The following is an 18,666-nucleotide window of genomic DNA, read 5'->3' as shown; positions in this document are numbered from 1 at the left end:
TCACATTGTAGAAGAAATTATTCTAGCACATTTGGATATGCCATCTACATTACAGTTCATCAGATTTCCTGCTTGTTCAGATATGCCATGTACGTTGTAGAGCCTCAGGTTAGTTCAAGATTATGTCACATTGCATGTCACAACATAACCTAATATAGTCTGATGGTGCACTTTGATTCATCACATTACATTATAAATACAAAAGAAACAAGTATTACTTAAAGCAGGTTGGAACAGTTAGTTGGTCTTTTATGGCCAATGTAACCTTGGTTTCCAAGCTTCCTAATACATGTAGAATGATGCTCAGAAGGAAATAAGACAGTAGCTGGCTAATGAATTTATTTTCTTTGTAGGCAAGCTGATATACGGACCCCAGAAGACAGTCCAGGTGGACAGAAGGCTCAATTAGACCAAAGTTCAGGACACAAATGGAAGGCATCTACTAGACCGTCTAACACAAGAGAGCCTACTGCTTTGTCTCAGGAGAGCAGGGGGAGGTCAGGAACATTGCCCAGTGATTACAGATACTCACAGGAAAATGTAATAAAGAACCATAAGGATTGCAGCTTGCCTCTTCTCTCTGGTTCTGAGGTGCAGACATCAAATGCAAGCCACTCCTGTCTCCCTCAAGGCAAAGGAGAAGAAAATCAGAGGATAGAGCCAACATTGCTAAATAAGAAACGTGGACCTGCCCCTCAAAGGCCTCCCCCACCAAAACGGGATAACAAACACAGGCACCAGGACCGTTCCACCTCATTGCTTGGTACCTCTGCAGAGTCTTTGCTAACAGTACCCAGCAGGCCCATTCAGTCCTTTTCCCCTACTTCTGGTGAGGTGTTTACGGGTCACTCATCTTTATCTCAGAGTCCTGCAACATTCAGTGGAAAACTAAAAAGTGTTCACTCACAAGAACTCCAGCAAGCATTGTCCACAGAGAATGTTTATCAGCACTTAGAAGAGAAGACTCACCTTAAATCTGAAGCTGCTTTATCTTCAAAGTATCGCTACCTTCAGAAACCCAGAATGGAGACATCAAGGTCACCTTCGCCTCAGTTTGCACCGCAGAAGTTGACCGATAAGCCTCCTGTATCTGTGCTAGATGAGAATCCAACAAGGTATTGTGACATTATAGTACTGTACCAATTATAATCTTTTCCCCTATATTAAAGTACATTGTTATTTTGGAATTGCTTTCAGCAAAGAGGTAAGAATGATCTTTTTAGGTTCATGCAAAGTAGTTGCCCTTTCTGGTATGTCTCATTAGGGAATGTAGGCTTTGAGGCAATAGTAAGTACAACAAAGACTTTTACTATATTGATATTTCTAGTTAACTCTGTTACATTACTTCAGCTGGTCTCTTGTTTCTTCTGGAGAACCTGTAGATAGAGGTGCTGCTGTGTTTTAATATCTACTAGCCAATTAGAAACAAGAATAAGGTAAAGTCTTTTTTAAATGAAAGAAAAAGCCTTTTTTTACAGAAATCAACTAAGTGAGATTTTTTTTCTGAGCTATGGGTGGTTTCTGATCCATTACAGGCAGAGAACTAAAAAATTATTTTGAAAGAAAATGACATCTATTTTGATGGCATCCATAACAAAACCTCATGTTAAAGTATGCTGCCTGCTTATGCTTGTTATTAAGTGGCATTGGCTACAAAGTCAGTTGTAATGTAAGCCCTTCCTATTTTAGCGTATATTGTCTGTGTCTGATGGTCAAATAGATTTTAAGTTACTTTGTATTCTAGGTGGGTGGCATCCAACTCCCAGCTGTTTTCCTATAGGATTATAACATGCTCCAGGAGGTATAGGAATATCATTTTCATTAAACACTTAATTTGATGTTATAATTCAGGAATGAAAGAAGAAATAAATTATTCTTACTCAATGAATTGTGAGGTTGCTATGCAGAACAAGAAAGACATGAGTTTTCGTTAAAGGTAAACACTGTTTTTTTCAGTTTTATCCATGAGGTATTTTGTGTATGCAAGCTCAGTTGTTTTCCAAAGGAGTCATACAGATTTAACCATGCTATCTTCAGTTTTTTCAGATTTAAAAAAGTGATATTTTGAGGGTTGGAGTGGGGTTGGAGTGTTGTTGTAGCCACAGTGGCCCAGCAAATACATGAGAAGCAACATTTTTTGGTGATATGTCTTTTAATGGACTGACTTTATAGTCGGGAGAGATATTAGACAAGCTTTTGAATGCTGACAACCCTTTTTCAGGTCTGGGAAAGAAGTAGATGTAGTCTAAGCTAAATTATAGATGAAATAATGATTTAACTCCAAATGAAAACAGTCACGTAAAGGACCAGAGGAGATTTGTAAACTGGGAGCCAAAGAGAATTTGTCAGGAGTATCTTCAAAACAAGAGAAATGCAGTTGAACAGATAATATAAATCTGTAGAAGAACAGGGGGAAAGGGTTGCTGTTATCTGTGGAGTGTAGCGAGGCCAGCAGAGATAGCAGGTAGATTGTAATGAGCTGTAAAGCCATTGTCTGCATTTAGTCCATGGTTTTCACTGTTCAGTAAGGTTATGGATTTTTTTCAGGGCTTGCCTTTATAAAGGTGTTTTGTAGAGTTCCCTTGAGTACAAGGATTGTGAGGTCAGAAAAGGAGTGGTTGTTCTGTGCAAAGTGTTCTTCTAGTGGTGATTGTGTATTTCTCTCCCTTATCATTTTTCTGTGAGTCTCTTCTGGAGAATCATGGTTGTTTTGTCTCATCCACATCATTTCTGTGAGGACGTTCTGTGATAGACATATACAGAATTTGTTGGTTCTGGTGGGTTCATTTTGGGAGGGAGTGCTGATTGTGGTGCTGAGATATGTTGACAGGTTTTGCATTTAAGATGAGATATTTTGAAAACAGTACAGGATTTTAGTCGCACATCTTTTATTAATACTTTAAAAATCTCACCAAAGATAGTCAAGATATGTATGTACACAAATTGTTATTCTCAATAAGTGATTAAAATACTTGCCTAGTGAAACAGCTGTGTAACAAGTAAGGGAAATGTAGGCAGTGTTCTTTATTATTTCATGTAAATGGAATACACTGAGTAGATTGGCATTAATACATTTACTCTGTTGTTTGAACAATTGTGTTTGAAACTTTTTCTGCTCCCTTGCATGACAGTTTTCAGATTCATCTCATCCTGTTAATGCCTGATCATTAACATGCAACTGGTTTCTCTTCTCTGAGATTGTACATCTTGCTGATGACAAGGTGTTGTAAGAAAACACCCCTGCCCCATTATAGTTGGGATTTTGTTGTGTGAGGAAATAAAACACCTGTGCTGTATAAATAGATATTCTTCAAAACAAAAACCCCTGCAATCATTAGTACATGCGGAAATTTTAATCTGGAATTGTATGACCATTTTTCTAGTGCTCCAACACATGATGTGAGAACGTTCATGGCCAAGTTCATGCAGGTTCACAGATTGCAGTCAGCCTAAACCATGAGATCATCTCACCTAGCCTCTTTGCAGGCCATAATGTTCCTTCAGTTTCCCCAGCATTGAGCCAAGTGACTCTTGTGCCCTTGAATTATTTTCCTTTGCAAGTCTGAGCTACACACTTAAACATAGTTAAAAGTTTCCCTGGGGATTTCAATACCCCGTTTTCACTAATTTTAATAACAACTAGGTGGCCAAATCCCTAAGGGACAACTGCCAATCTCAGTACTCAGTAGTTGATAACAAATGTAGAATTTTTGTAAAAAGGGTATTATTTAGGGTACAGGAAGGCCTTAACTGGACTCCATTCAGAATCAGTTTTCACCTGAAGCCTTTATGTAGGTATGTATGCTAATTATCCTGCCAATGGGTGTGAGAAATGGCATGTGATACCAAGGTGGTATTTGAAAGTGGTTGGAGAAGAAGATAAAGAAGTTTTCATCACATGAGCTTCTCAAGATACCAAGAGCATGCTGTACCCTTTCTATGACATACATGAAAACACTGCCAAAAACAAGTTGTACTCAGCTGCATCTCTGCTGCCTATGCCAGTCCCTTCACTTCCTTCTTTCTGGGATTGCCACATGCTAACCAGGAACAATCAGTTAATGTCCTTAGCTGCAGGTGGAAGGGAGGGTAAATATGCATATTAGAGACTAAGTAAATCAGATATGTAGCATAAGTTGTCCATGTAAGCCCTACAGAAAAATGAACGAACACCAAACTGATACCAGTACAAGAAAGATATACAAGCCACTTTAGCCTCCTGGGAAATTTCTATCACTGACCTCAGAGTAGCTGTTAACAAAACAAAACTTTAAAAGCTGATTAGAATGCAAAATTGCAGAACAAGAAATTGTCTACAGACTAGATTCTGTCAAGTGTAGGGTGATCATATGTTCTTGCTAAACCGGGACAGTCCTGGATTTCAGAGGCTGGTTTCTACTGGCTATTCAAAATTATAATGGACGTCCTGGAAACACAGGGGTGCAGGGCACAGTGTGGTGGGGGGTCAGAGCAGTGTGGAGCACCTTGCAGGTGCGCAGAAGGGCCCCAACGCCTGCCTAGTATGCCGCCCTGGCCCCATTGACTTGTGAGAACACAGGTTGTGGGGAGGGGGGGCAGTGTCCTGGATGTCCTAGATTCTTTGTGGTCAACCTAGTTAAAGTGTGGTCTAAACAGGGACTACAGATTCTTATTCCATTACCTGGGTTAGCTTTTGTGACCTCTTTGGCTAGAGACAGACATTCAAAAAACCTGAGCCTAAACTGAATCAGTCTTTGCAGATTAGTCTAACCTGCGTAGATTGAACCAATTTGCAAGAGAACAGACATTCACTTTCTATTCCAAAAATGCAGCCACATGCCTGCAGTAACTCGGTATAGAAGCCAGGCGGTGTTAGAGCGAGCCCTCTGTTCCCTTGTGCAGCAGCTGCAAGGCTGGAGAGAAGCAGACCTGGGGGGCATGGCCAGGTCCCCTGGCGGGCAGCTAAGTATGATTGGGGAGCGGGTTAAACTCCCATCCTGGCCTGCAGGGACTCCAGGTAGGGTGTGCCTGAGGGTGGAGCGGGGGATGCAGGCCTTGCCAGGCTTGTCCCCAAGTGGGGAGGGGAATGTCCAGACACCAGCCTGGGCAGTACCTCAGGTGAAGGGAAGTAGGAAGGGGAATTAAACTCCCCTGTCTACCTTCTCAGGCATGGACATGGGGACCGCAGCTGAGGTCTGCCTGGGTTTCCCTCTTTCTCACGGCTCATGTGGTAGGGGGTGTGGCCAGAGCTGGCCAGCATGGCCCCACCATCACATCTGAGACTGGGGCTGGGGTTGGGGTTGCAGCTGCAGTGCTGAGCCAGGTAGGCCCGCAGGTGCTGCTGAGGGCACGCACAGAGGGGCCAGCCCAGACTGGGCTACAGGGGCCAGGCCCTTCCCAGCAGACTGTGGCTCAGGCTGGGGCCATGGGAGCTGTGCAGCCGAATTGCTCCCAGCAACCTGCACCCACGCCGGGCCAAGCTGCCGTGGAGCTGCAGCTGGCTGGGAAGGACCCAGCAGGGCTGGTCCAACCTAGGCCCCAGGGACAGGGCCTTTTCCAGCTGGCTATGGCTCCATGACAGCCCAGCATAGGTGACAGCTAGCTGGGCAGCAGTGCAGAGGTGATGCAGCTGTGGGCAAGTACTTTGACAGCCGGACTGGTGTCACAGTGTTAATCATGCCCACGGCTGCCCAATCCTGCTTGGTGATGCCGGCGGTCCTGGTGCCCGGCAGCCACCCACCACGGGGGCTCTGCTGCCCACAGCCACTGCCACTGCCATGCCTCCATCAATCACTATGCTGCACTTGGCCAGCTGCAGCTGCATCAGAAGCTGCATGCTGGCCAGGACCGGTGGTGCTGTTCTGCCTTCCTCACCTCCAGCTGCCACTACAACCCTTGCCCCTGCTGCTCTGGGTGGACAGGTGGAAAGCTTCAGCCTGACAGCTGCTGCTCAGCTCATGGAGCTCTAGATCCAGCTCCTGGCTGCCTTCCATCCGTTCCAGCTGCCCTGCACAGTGAGCAGCCCCTGCAGGCAGGGGGAGCAGATGGAAGGCAGTTGGGAGCTTGAGCCAGATCTCTGTGCCATGGGCAGAAGCTACTGGGCTGAAGATTCCCCCTTTGCCCCTTTCCACCACCCTGAACAGCACAGCAGGAGTGCAAGGAGGAGCCACTGGAGACACAGGGCTCACAGCTGCAGCCGCACCGGGAACAGTCCCACCAAAAGCTGTGCACACTGGCTGGGGCCTGCAGCACTGTTCTGCTCCCTCATCTCCAGCTCCTGCTTCACTGCAGCGCTCCAGGTAGGTGAAAGCTTCAGCCTGGTGACTTCTGCCCATTGCATGAACATCCAACTCTAGCTCCCAGCCACCTTCCACCCACTGTGCCCACCTGCAGGGGCTGTTCATCGCACCAGGCGGGTGCAGTCAATGCAAGGCAGCTAGGAGCTGGAGCATGAGCTCCATGCACTGTACAGAAGGCATTAGGCTGAAGCTTCCTGCCCACCCACCCAGGGTGGTGTGGCAGGGGCAGCAGCGGCAGCTGGAGGCAAGGGAGGCAGAACAGTCTCACCGGCCCTGGCCAGCGTGTAGCTTCTGGTGTAGCTGTAGCTGGCTGGGTGCTGCACAGTGATGGACAGAGGGCATGGCAGTGGTTGCAAGCACACAAGCCCCCTGGCAGGCAGCTGCTGGGCTCTCGGCCTGCCGGCACTTCCAAGCCATCCTGGGCAGCCACCGGCACGATTAACATGTCCCATGTGGCCAGTCAAACTGTCAAGGTGCCCACCCACAGCTGCAGCTATGTCACCTCCACACCATTGCCCAGCCAGCTGCCCAGCCATTCTGCTGGGCTGGGCTGTCATGGAGGCGCAGCTGGTTGGGAAGCACCCCGCCCCCACGGCCCAGCCCAGGCCAGCCCTGCCAGGCTCTTCCCAGTCGGCTGTGGCTCCATGACGGCCTGGCCTGGGCACAGGGAGCCAGGAGCAATCCACCCACACATCTCCCATGGCCCAAGCCCAAACTGCAGCCCACTGGGAAGGGCCCTGCCCCCATGGCCTATTCTGGGCCAGTTCTTCCACACCCACCCTCAGCAGCACCCGCGGGCTGGCCTGGCTCAGCTCCCCAGCCCCAGTAGGCAGATGGCAGGGCCATGCTAGCTGGCCAGTGCTGGCCACACCCCTGCCGCTGTAGGTGAAGGGAGTGTTAACCTGACAGGAGCTGCTTTGTTCAGCCAGGCAGACCCTGGCTGAAGCCCCCAAACGAAGAGGGGAGGGAGAGGGGAATAAGCCCCCTCCTTGCCCCCTTAGCCTTAGGGGGCCATGCTTGGCCACCCACCCACCACTGCTCCACTAGAAAGCAGAGGGGTGGGGCCAGCCCTGCTTTCTGGAACAGACAACACAGACCAGCCCAGGGCTGAAAAGCATTCTCTGGACCTTCTCTAGGTTATCCACATCCCTCTTAAAGTGTGGCACCCAAAACTGGACACAGTACTCCAACTGCGGTCTGACCAGTGCCCGATAGAGGGGCAGTATCACCTCCTTAATTCTGTTCGTCATGCATCTGCTGATGCACGATAAAGTGCAGTTAGCTTTACTGATGACTTTTGTCACACTGACGACTCATGTTCATCTTGGAGTCCACTAGGACTCTGAGATCCCTTTCCGCTTCCATGCTGCCAAGCAGGTCATTTCCTAGGCAGTAGGTGTGCTGGACATTTTTCCTCCCTAGGTGCAGCACTTTGCACTTCTTCTTGTTAAATCACATTCTATTGTTTTCTGCCCATATGTCCAACCTGTACAGGTCTGCCTGTAGTTGTTCCCTGCCCTCCGGTGTGTCCACTTCTCCCCACAGTTTTGTGTCATCCACAAACTTGGGCAGAGTACACTTCACTCCCTCGTCCAAGTCACTGATGAAGACATTGAAGAGTATCGGTCCAAGGACCGAGCTCTGCGGGACCCCACTGCCCACACCCTTCCAGGTCAATACCGACCTGTCGACCCCCACTCTCTGGGTGCGACCCTCTAGCCAATTTGCCACCCACCGGACTGTGTAATCATCCAAGTCACAGCCTCTTAATTTGTTCACCAGTATGGGATGGGATACCGTATCGAAGGCCTTCCTGAAGTCTAAGTAAACGATATCTACCCCTACTCCTGCGTCCAGGTGTTTTGGAACCTGGTCATAAAAAGAGACTAGATTTGTCAAGCATGATCTACCTGCTACGAGCCCATGCTGAGGGGAAACCAGCACAGTTTTTTCCTGCTGGGCTTTCACATATATGAGCCTTAATAATCTTTTCAAAGACTTTACCAAGGATGGAGGTGAGACTGACTGGCCTGTAGTTGCTTGGATCCTCCTTCCTCCCCTTCTTGAAAACAGGGACCACATTGGCCCTTTTCCAGTCCTCCAGGACCTGGCCCATGCGCCATGAGTGCTCAAGTATTCCTGCCAGTGGCTGTGCAACGACATCAGCCAGTGCCTTCAGTACCCTCGAATGGAGCTCATCCGGGCCCGCCGACTTAAACGCATCCAGTTCCTCCAAGTGCCTCTGTTATGTTCTGTTACAGGTTTAAACTAGTTTCTGATCACTTAAACTGGTTTATCTGTAACTTCTGTCCCTAGCCCTGCCTAACAGCAGCGGCGCTGGGAGTGGGGGCTGGGGAGAGGCCTACGGTGAATTTTGGGGTGGCTGTAGCCCTCCTCCCAGCCCCCTCCCAGCTCTGCTGCTGCCCTCCCTGAGCTCATCCCTGGCCGAACCCCCTGCCGGGAAGAGCTTGGTGCCTCCCCAGCCCTAGCAGCAGCCCACCATCCCCCTATGCACAGATCCAGGGGCACAAGCACCCCCTTGCCTCCCCCGGGGTGTGTGCAGCAGCAGGAACCGCCCCCCAGATGAGCTGCTCACAGCTCTGTCCCCTGCTCTACCCTGGCTGTGCAGTGCCTGCCCCAGCCCCTGCCTCCCCCCCACCTTCTCACACAACAGACTTATCAGCCAAACGCCGCTCTCTATGCTGCCCGGCTGCATATTGGAATTGGATCAGAATTGGCCAATATGATTTATTTAAAAATCCACCATCAGTCCAAAAATTCTGTATCAGTATACCCCTACCTTCTACCTGACTTCAGACTAACATGGTTGACTCTCTCTTTAACTAGAGGTAACACTGCTTAAATTTAATAAGTCATGTATGTATTTGATAATCTCTTGTTTTATGCATCCACCACATTTAATGTACCACATATCCCTTGGTATAGAGGTGAGAGAATGTGCATAATACAAAGTCTGTGCATCCATAAGGACAAAGTGTACTTACTAATATATACATTGTATTGCAGAGGGAGTAGTAGTCCAATATATATTTTTCCTTGTACATCATGCATAAAATTCTTTATAGCAAAACAGCTGTAGCCTCTCTCTTAGCCACTAATCTGAAAGAAAGAAAGCAAGCCATCAGAAACAAGATACTTTAGCTAGTAGGCCGTGGTCCTTTGGTTTCAGTATACCTTCCAAACCCACAACGTTACAACAATAATTTTAAATGTTCTCTAAACTTGAAACCACCCTGTCTTTAATCTTAGGCTGTGCATACTGCACAGATGTGCTTGTCATATTTTTCAACATGTTTTCTAATTTAGAATCTAAATTCTCTTTTTACAGAAAAGCCATTTTCTTGATTTGAATATCTTGTTTTAAGCATAGATTGTTCATTGGTCTGTCAAAGGTTCCCTGCTATAAGCTGCCTCTTACAAAACAATGTAGAATTATGTACAAAATTCTTTAAGTAGTTGAGTTTCCTCGCCCTTTGTTCTTTCCCTATTATAAATATTTCTTGCAGTGAAGTTAAATCAGATTCTGTTTATGAAACTTCTGTATTTTGTATAATTAAAAAAAAATGTTTTGTAAACTTTGTAGGCTTCAGCTTAGTTCTAATGGTACTCTCTGTCTCATAGCTTACAGAAAAGTTTTGTGTAGAGTGATGCTGATAAGCAAGTAAAATATGCACTTATTTTAGGTAAGTGAAATAATATATTAATTTAAAATTGCATGAAAAAAGCAAATCCATGAACTTGGGTTTCAGGATATAAGAACTTTTTCCATTGTACAGCTCATTTATTAAAAAATAGTTCTTTTGATATGTGGACTTCTTCCCAATTTGTGGTTAAGAATCAGGAGGAAAAGCTCTTGCTTGCATTTGAAACAATTAATATTCTCCTCTTGTTGCAGAATCGAGAGAGTGATAGATAACAACACCACTGTAAAAATGGTTCCCATCAAGATAGTTCATTCTGAGAGCAGTGCAGAGAAGGAGAGTCGCCAGAACCTCACAACTACCATGGAGCCTCCTGCCTTGCCTAGTGGTTTGGAGAAGGACCAAATTAAAACACTTAGCACTTCTGAGCAGTCATACTCCCGCTTCTGTGCTTACACAAGGCAAAGTGTGGAACCGGAGCATGAGAGCAAAACCAAACTGCCTGATACCCAACCAGCTGAAGCACTTGGAAACAACGTGAAGGATAGCGATGCTGCTGTTCCTGCAGTCAGTTATGTGAAAGCTAAAGAGAAGACCTTGGAAGACTGGAAATCAGAGGAACTAGCCAGAGAAATTGTGGGCAAAGATAAATCTTTAGCTGATATTTTAGATCCCAATGTGAAAATAAAAACTACAATGGATTTAATGGTAGGGATCTTCCCTAAGGATGAACATCTCTTAGAGGAAGCTCAGCAACGCAGGAAGCTCCTTCCAAAAGTTCCGTCCCCAAAACTTGCAGAGGAGAAGTGAGTAGAGTTTTTCCATAATCAAGCAACCTTTTCCTTGTTGCTGCCCAACTGTTATCTTGTTCCCTAAACCAGTGGTTCTCAATCTTTTCTCAAGGCAACCCTCCAGAACTTTTTCTGAATTTAGTGGCACTCTGTTTCAAAAGCTAATTTATGTGGTACAGTGCATTAAAAAAAAAAGAAGAGAAAGGAAAGGAAATAAAAGACTGGAAATACATTTTTAAACAAACTGGAAAAATGTGCATGAATAAACATAACGTTATAATAATGAAATGTAAGAGAGACTTGAGCTGGGCGGTCACCCCGTCTTGCTGCAGCCACTTCCATCTCTGGCCTCACAGGCCCCTGTAGAATCAGGTGGTGCTGACAACTCCCTTTTGTACACACTCACTCACATGGGCAGTAGAGCTCCCTTGTAGGACAGGGGCTTGTGTGTGTATATATACACACACAGTGCCCTGCCCAGTTTGCTTACAAGTTTACTAGTTACCATATTTACTCAAATATAGGATGAGGTTCCCCACCCTCCATCAACATTGTGGGGGAGCCCCTCATCTTGTATTTGCATACAAGGAAAGTTCACTAAGTACATTCTGTGATTAAATTACTGCGACATGTGCTCAGTAATGAAAAACAGTGATAAAGCTGATTAGATGCAGCCAACATTGAGCATGACTATAAAACACATGCTCCGTATGGTGTGAGCATACTCATGGGAACCTACCACAAACATTGGTTACACTAACCAATCTAAGTGAGATCTATATTAGTGCCCATTGCATTTAGTCCTGCTCAGCACTGACTCCCTTTCAAGTCATCGTAAGCCACCACATTGAATACACTTCAGTTTCCTCTTCGCTCCCATTGCTCAGCTGTGCCTTTCTTTCCCATTTGCAATTATTTCTGTTTCTTCACCAGCCTTAGATGTCTGGCAAACATCACCAAACAGGGCCTCAGACAGTTCACCCAAAATCCCTCTGTCACCCCCTCAGACTGTCATGAGAGAGAGCTGGATTGGGTTGCCCCGTGCCTCACTGCATATAAATTTTTGCAGGATCCTAGGTCTCATGATAAAAGCACCCAGTTTGGGTCATGAGTGGGTGGCCAGTTAGCACATGGACCCTTTGTGGGGGGTATCTGGAGTATACACACATACTGAGCTGTGGGGTCACCATGGCTTGAAACGTTGTTGTTTCTGTTGGGGTCCAGACCAATGAATTGTATGGTAAATCATGAGCCTTTTGGCTTTGGACTAATGTCATACATAGTTTGTACTGTTCCCTGTTATCCGGCTTTCTACTGTCTGGAACACTACTAACCAGAATTTCCAGCTGGCCAGCCAGACGCAGTGAGGGGGGAAAGCTTGCATGCTGCCGCCACTCTGCATGCGACTGCCGTTACCCCTTCCCATCCCCTGCTCTGTGTGCAGCCACCACCACCACCTCTTCCCACCTGCTCCGTGTCTGTCTGGAAACCCGTACTCCTTAGCTAATTGGCATTTTTAGATACCCAGCACCCCACATTCCCTACTCATGCCAGCTAACAGGGATTTTACTGTATATACAAGTAGGTACAAAAGTGCTACTTAAAATATTTATGGAGTACCTGTGCTAAAACTTGCAGCAGTTTCAAGAGGTGAAATATATCAGTTCTGGATGAATTTAAGGCTATGCTTAACTAGTCATTTTCCTGTATGCAAGTTACTACAGGTATGTTTAGTCTTAGGTCATTGTTTTCAAATTTGCTTCTCACTTCCATGTACTAAGGGAGAGAAGTGTCTGATAGTAAGGAAGGGTAGAAGGGGCTGCAGAGGAACGAAGTTGTGGTGGCAGAAGGCAAGGAAGCTACCTGATGCCTTCCTCCCCTCCAATTTATTGTTCCTGGTGTAACAGTGGGAGCGGGGACAAATTCAAGGCAAACCTCCAATAATTAGATTCTATACCTAGAAAATGATAACAAATGTATAATTTTCCATATATAGAATCTAATTATTGCAGGGGTCACCTTCTATCAGAATATATATGGTATTTTACACTAAACATGTTTATGTAATGTAATCTAGTACTTTAGTACTTGCCTCTGTTGATAACTAGCTTTTTTTACTTCAGTGTAGCAATGCCACTTTCCTCATACATTTGACCGTGCATTGTTTCCCTAGTTATCTTTTTTTCCCATTAACCTCCCCATTTACTTGACAAAATGATAGGTTTGAAAGAATGCTTTTTCTTTTTCAGTGATCAGGTTGTCAGGCAGTTATCTGAAGTTTTGATTTTTTACCAGGAAAGAGGAGCAGAATATGCCTTCTGCCATCTCCCTGACAACCAGTTCCACTTACTACAGTACATCTGCACCCAAGGCAGAGTTGCTGATTAAAATGAAGGATATGCAGGAGCAACAACAACAGCAGCAGAGTGAGGAGGATTCTGAAGATGAGCTGGATCATGACTTGTCAGAAAAAAAGGTAACAAAATATTTTGCACTTGAATTTTATATAATAGGACTTACAAACCTACAGTTTTGTAGCTAAATCCATAGTTTAGACCAGCGGTTCTCAACCTTTTTTTACCAAGACCCAGTTGTAAACTTCGATGGCCAGTGCCCTCACTCCTGACCTGCTGCCCGCCCCTTCTCCCCCAGGTCGCAGCCCCCCAACAAGGGAAAAGCCACAGTTTCCCACATTTTTCCCCTTTAAAGGAGAATCCATTTTTAAAGTTTGTTCATGAACTTTTCTTGCAACCCACTTTTGGGTTACAACCCACAGGTTGAGAAACACTGGTTTAGACCTCTCCTTTAGGATGCTTGCTTTAAGCCATGGGGAGCTTCTGATTGTTTGGGCTTGTTGAAAATATCATGCCGCTTTTTAGTTGTCCCCTAGTGGATTTAGGAACCTAAAGTAAGATGCTTTTTTTTTTTAACAGAAGTATGTCCATGCGTGTACATGTCTGTCTGCGCATGTGCACCCCAAAATCCTTTGAAAATTATGGCTGCGAGAGCTACTCCATACTTTTGAAAAATTAGGCCATTGTTCAGCTTTCAGTGGTCATTAAATCAACAGACTTGTAGCATTGGTTTGAACCTAGATACAGAGTTCAGTGGGTACTGTGTAAGCTCAGTCACTACCACTAACCACAGTCCTCTGCAGTACTTCCTTATGGCGTTCTGACACCGTATTTCAGTCCGGGAAACGTGTCTGGTGTGGTAATTCTGTGGTTTAAGAAAGTATCAGTGGAGCTGTATTGATATCAAGTTCATTTTGTTTGAGATTTGGCACAGAGATTTTAACCTTGCTTCCTATTAGTGAGAAATTGGGCAAGAGAGCTGCGCCTTTAGCTTTCTTTTTTTTCAGGGCAATCTAATTTAACTCTATTTACTAAGGCATCAATACAAGGGACAGTATAGCCTTTCACTTAGTATAACGATCAACTTCCAGTATGCACTTAGTGATCAAAACTGGTAGAAATGTCCTTTAACTGGCATAAAAAGAGGATCCTTTTTTAAGAAAGGGAGATTTCTTAAGGCTGACAAGCAATTTATTTTTCTCATAACTGTCTAATTATTTAGATAATTAGACACTGCAGTTTGAAGTATTTTTTACTAGAGTAGAGAGAGGCTGTAATTATTCTTGCAGTTATTCTTGCAATATTTTACATGGTCTGTGTAATAGTGAAGCATAATCAGTGCTTTTAGTTTGTTTTTTTACTGGTTTTTAACTAAAATTCTAGCCATTTTGACTGAGGAAAAAATGCAAAAGTTAGAAAATAAGACCTTTTGCACTGGCTCAATCAGTCAACCGCAATACACAGTCTTTCAAGCCCAAATGTTCTTTTGGGCTTACATATGCCGTACGAACACACGTGTTCTCACATATACTCCAGTATAAACAAATTATGTAAATATAAATATGGCCAGTGACATAAAGTTAAAGAAGGAAAGCTTTTAGGTCTTGCAAGCTTGAAAAATCCCTTTTTTGTTGTTCTCTGAAGAGAAACACTCTGTATTTGAGACCTTGTTTTTGATTCCTGGAATCATACCAGTTCTCATACAGGAAATCATCATTTTAATTACAGCTCAGATTAATGATTCTGGATTTTCCGGGATGTTCTTAAACTCACCATTCTATTTATTGCACTGATGAAGTCAATTCAGCAATGCATTGGCTGTCTGCATTTTTTTAAGCTTCTAAAATGGTGCTGTGCGCTTCAGATGGGTGTGAGAATGTTATGCAGAGAAATTGGAGCAAGTGCATTTTACGTGATTTTAGACAATCACCATAATGGAGAAAATGCTGGGATGATGTAAATACATTATATACTGAGCTGAAGTAGGATTACGACAAATGAATGGATTTGAACAGATGCAGCAGGTCATGACAAGGGACCTTGATGTATTACTATATTTGAAATGCCTATTCATGATGAACAAAATGTTTTGTGGGCAACTGCTAGCAACTTCTGAAGAATCTAACCTTTCATTTTAGAAAAAATAAGCACCCATGTGTGATCCTGGTTCCTTTCTCCTCAAGTCCTTAAGGAATAGTTAATACTAAAAATAGATGGATTCTCTTTCTGCTGACTGCTTTTTGTAAGTTAGTTATAACGTTAATTGATTGTATTTTACAAAAATAGGTGCACTAATGTTTTTAGGGACATGAGGGTGAACTAAGATTGTACTCGGGTACCCAATAAGTAGAATAGAATCTGGCCCTAAATTTCTAGCCTTTTCAGACATGAATCTGATATGAAATATTGCCATAAACTGTATAGAAACCAGCAAATATAATGTGTCCTTCTGCCAAGCACCAGCTAAGGGGAAACTAGCAAGATTTCAGTCTAGTCCAGTGCTGCTGTTCAAAACAGCAGCTATTCTGGAGAATCAAGATTATTCTTGGCTTCACTAGCAAACCTTATATTCATAATTCACAACCAGTCCAATTTCAAAATTTAAGGCAGTAGATTACTGATAAAACATAGCTTTTAGTATCTGTAGAGGTCTCACATTTCTGCTTTGGAAAGATCAGTAATGAGCATGAAGTCCCTTTCTCCTGAAAGTTGTCTGGTCTTTATGGAAGGAGTTAATAGTCTTAGTTCAGTTCCCAAATTAATGTACAGCCTAAAAAGGGCTGAGAGCTTAGATACTGACACACCTGCTCACCTTTTAAAGGCAGTCCTTTCAATACTGACCTCAGGATTTATGGATCGGATTTATGACACATTACAACCTGCCTGACATCTGTTTCACCTGGTACCTGCCTGACCTGACTTCTCACATCTTTCTTTTTTTCTCCCTTCCCCTACCCCTGTTTTCTGCCCTTTTTCTTCTTGGTTCCCTACCATTTCCTTTTTATTTGTAGTCTCTTTTTTACCTTACTGTTACCACTGTAGTGTTTTCCCTTTGGCCTTTTTTGCCCCATGTTTTTTTTTTTGCCCTCCCTTCCCTGCTTTACCTTTTGCTTTTCTAATTTCTGCCCTTTTATATTTTCACTGACATCCTATCACATTTTTAGCTTCTCTCACTCCTGCTTTCCTGATCTCCACCTATTCCCTTTTTCACAGACAGCCTCTTTTCCACCTTGTATTTTATCACAGTTGTCTCTCTCTGACCCTTTTTTTTCCTTTCTCCCTGCTCTCTTCTCCCTCCCCTCCCCTGCTTTACCTTTTGTCTTGCTTATCTCTACCCTTTTACATTTCCACTGACATCCTACTACACTTTTAGCTTCTCTCAGACCAGCAGAGACTCCATATGCCTGAAGAAGGGTGACTGCACCCAAAAGCTTACTAAGAACTATTTTCCAACTCTTCAGCTGGTCTAATAAAATATACCACATCTAACCAAAGAACCTTGCCTGACTATGTCCTTAGACCAACACGGTTACAACCAAAAACTCAGCAATACTGACCTCAAACATTTTAGCAGAACACAGTTGGCAAGCTTCCTGGGCTTGTGCATTTTTGGAGGAAAACAAGATTTTTGCCTTCATATTGTCACTCTAGAACATTTGGCAAGCTACAAACACATTTATTTTTGGCGGGGGAAACCATAGCACAGCTGCAGAACTGAAAAGCTATGATAAAGGCACAGAATACAGCCATGTGTCAGATGCTAAAACAGTAAGTTCATTAAATTTGCATGTCATCCTAAGAAATGAGTGCAGCAGGCTGACCCAGTTAATCCAAATCAAACCCTCTTTGTATTTAGATGAAAAAAAAATCTGTCAGATTAATCAGAAAGTAGAGCATGCATCTGTAAAACTGCTTACTAACTTAATCTTTTGGACACCCAAACAGATAACATGAATCCGTATTGACCTGCCTTGAGTTTATCAAATCAAAAAAAGAGAACCAGCCCAGATAATCAGAATATTGCAATTCATGCCTTCAAAAAAACTCTGTTAGATTTTCAACATACAATTGGCCCTGGCAGAGTGGCTGAGTTGTATGAATTTCCTGAAATAAGCTGTTGACATCAGTACATGCCTGTGTGCTGTGCCTATACTGCCTAGCATTGTCCCATCATTCCCCCACCACCCCACAAGCAAGATAAGGGGCTTTTGTGCCTATGCTGACGGGGGAAAATAACTTTGTCTTGGATTCAAGTAAATTCAGTCATATTTATAAAACACTTGTGTCTGCCTGGTACTTTGTTGACATGTAGAGCCAAAAACACTAAAGGTGCACCTACCTCACTTCTCTGGTCTGTCCTGGTAGAGAAACTCCCCAGTACATTTTGCCCACTTCCCCCACTTACACCAGACCCAGAAATGTGGTGCTAAACCTGCCCCCTGGTTTTCCTGAGTGGATGTTCTCAAAAGCCTGGAGACTGAGGTCTCGAGAGCAGCTGCTGGGGGCCAACCTACAGCATGATTTTACTGTGTTTTGTTGGTTGGGTGCATACAAGCATCAACAGTTGAGCAGGGTGTCCTTGGGAGAGTTCCTGCTGGGAGATGTTAAAAATATGTTATGTGATCATACCTTAAAACAGCAGACTTGGTCTCAGGTCCTAGTGACTCACTAAATGACCTGAAGCAGTGGTCCTCAGCCTTCACTGGCCCTTAGGCAACAGTACTGAGCTGCAGGCAGTGTCATACTCTATTCATTCTGTCAACCAAAGTTTTAACTTTTTCAAAGCTTTAGTTTAACTTATGAATTTCCTGTGGCTGCAAAGAATAACAGAGGAATGTTGCCTACAAACTGTTGGTTGGGAAGCACAGACATCCAAGAATATAGACATTTTTAACAGTTGTTTTAATATCAGAGGACACCAAAAGAACTTTTGAGAACATAACTCTTCGTTGGCATGATTCTGTAGCAATACACAAGTGTAGCAAAACTGTTCCAACTTTAACCCTGTTTCATTCTGGGTCAGAGCTGTCTGTCTGCTTGCGCAGTTGATGTGTGCTCCTGAGAAGAAGTTCCCCTTTTAAAGCAACTAAAATGCATTTGTGTCCATGCCTTTTAGTTTTCCTTTCTATTTATGGTAATAGGAATAGTACTTAGATGTTTTAGCGTTAATCAGTTTTTGGAGGTGACCAGAGATCCTCTGATAGTGCTTCAATAGCACCTTCTTTTGATCATTAGTATTATTAAGGAAAGGGGGAGGGAGAGAGAATTAAACAGAATAAACAAAATAAAGTAGCATAGTAAGCTCTGTGATAGTATTATCCCTACTGTGTGGAAAACGCAGAAATGTATTCCTTGTTTTTGTTTCTCCACCCTAAGAATCATTACACTTCAGAATATTCTGGGGATGCACTGTTGGGCTCAGTATTGTGCCAGTGACACTGTATAGCTAAACCTTTTATTGTCTTATGCAAAACAACAGGCTTTGAAAGCTGCTTAACAGAGAAGAAATAATGGTCACTAAAACTTCTGCCGCAATAGTGGTTTGTCACTATGCGCTGATTATGGGTAGCACAGATGAAAG

General features: G+C 44.1%; 1 protein-coding gene across 2 annotated transcripts in view; it reads left to right on the top strand.

Annotated features, from left to right (window-relative positions):
• SHROOM2 (shroom family member 2) overlaps positions 1–18,666 on the top strand; it is a 150,031-nt gene that overhangs the window by 119,439 nt on the left and 11,926 nt on the right. For both annotated transcript variants that reach the window (XM_025209247.1, XM_025209249.1), the window contains 3 exons: positions 354–1,115; positions 10,195–10,746; positions 13,027–13,207. In XM_025209247.1, the coding sequence (XP_025065032.1) occupies positions 354–1,115; positions 10,195–10,746; positions 13,027–13,207 (1,495 nt within the window). The remainder of the gene's footprint in view (positions 1–353; positions 1,116–10,194; positions 10,747–13,026; positions 13,208–18,666) is intronic.

Source organism: Alligator sinensis, unplaced genomic scaffold (genome assembly GCF_000455745.1).
Source record: "Alligator sinensis unplaced genomic scaffold, ASM45574v1 scaffold312_2, whole genome shotgun sequence".
NCBI classification, from domain to species: domain Eukaryota; kingdom Metazoa; phylum Chordata; order Crocodylia; family Alligatoridae; genus Alligator; species Alligator sinensis.
Note: the sequence above shows the minus strand (reverse complement) of the source record. Positions and strands in the feature narration are given on the sequence as shown.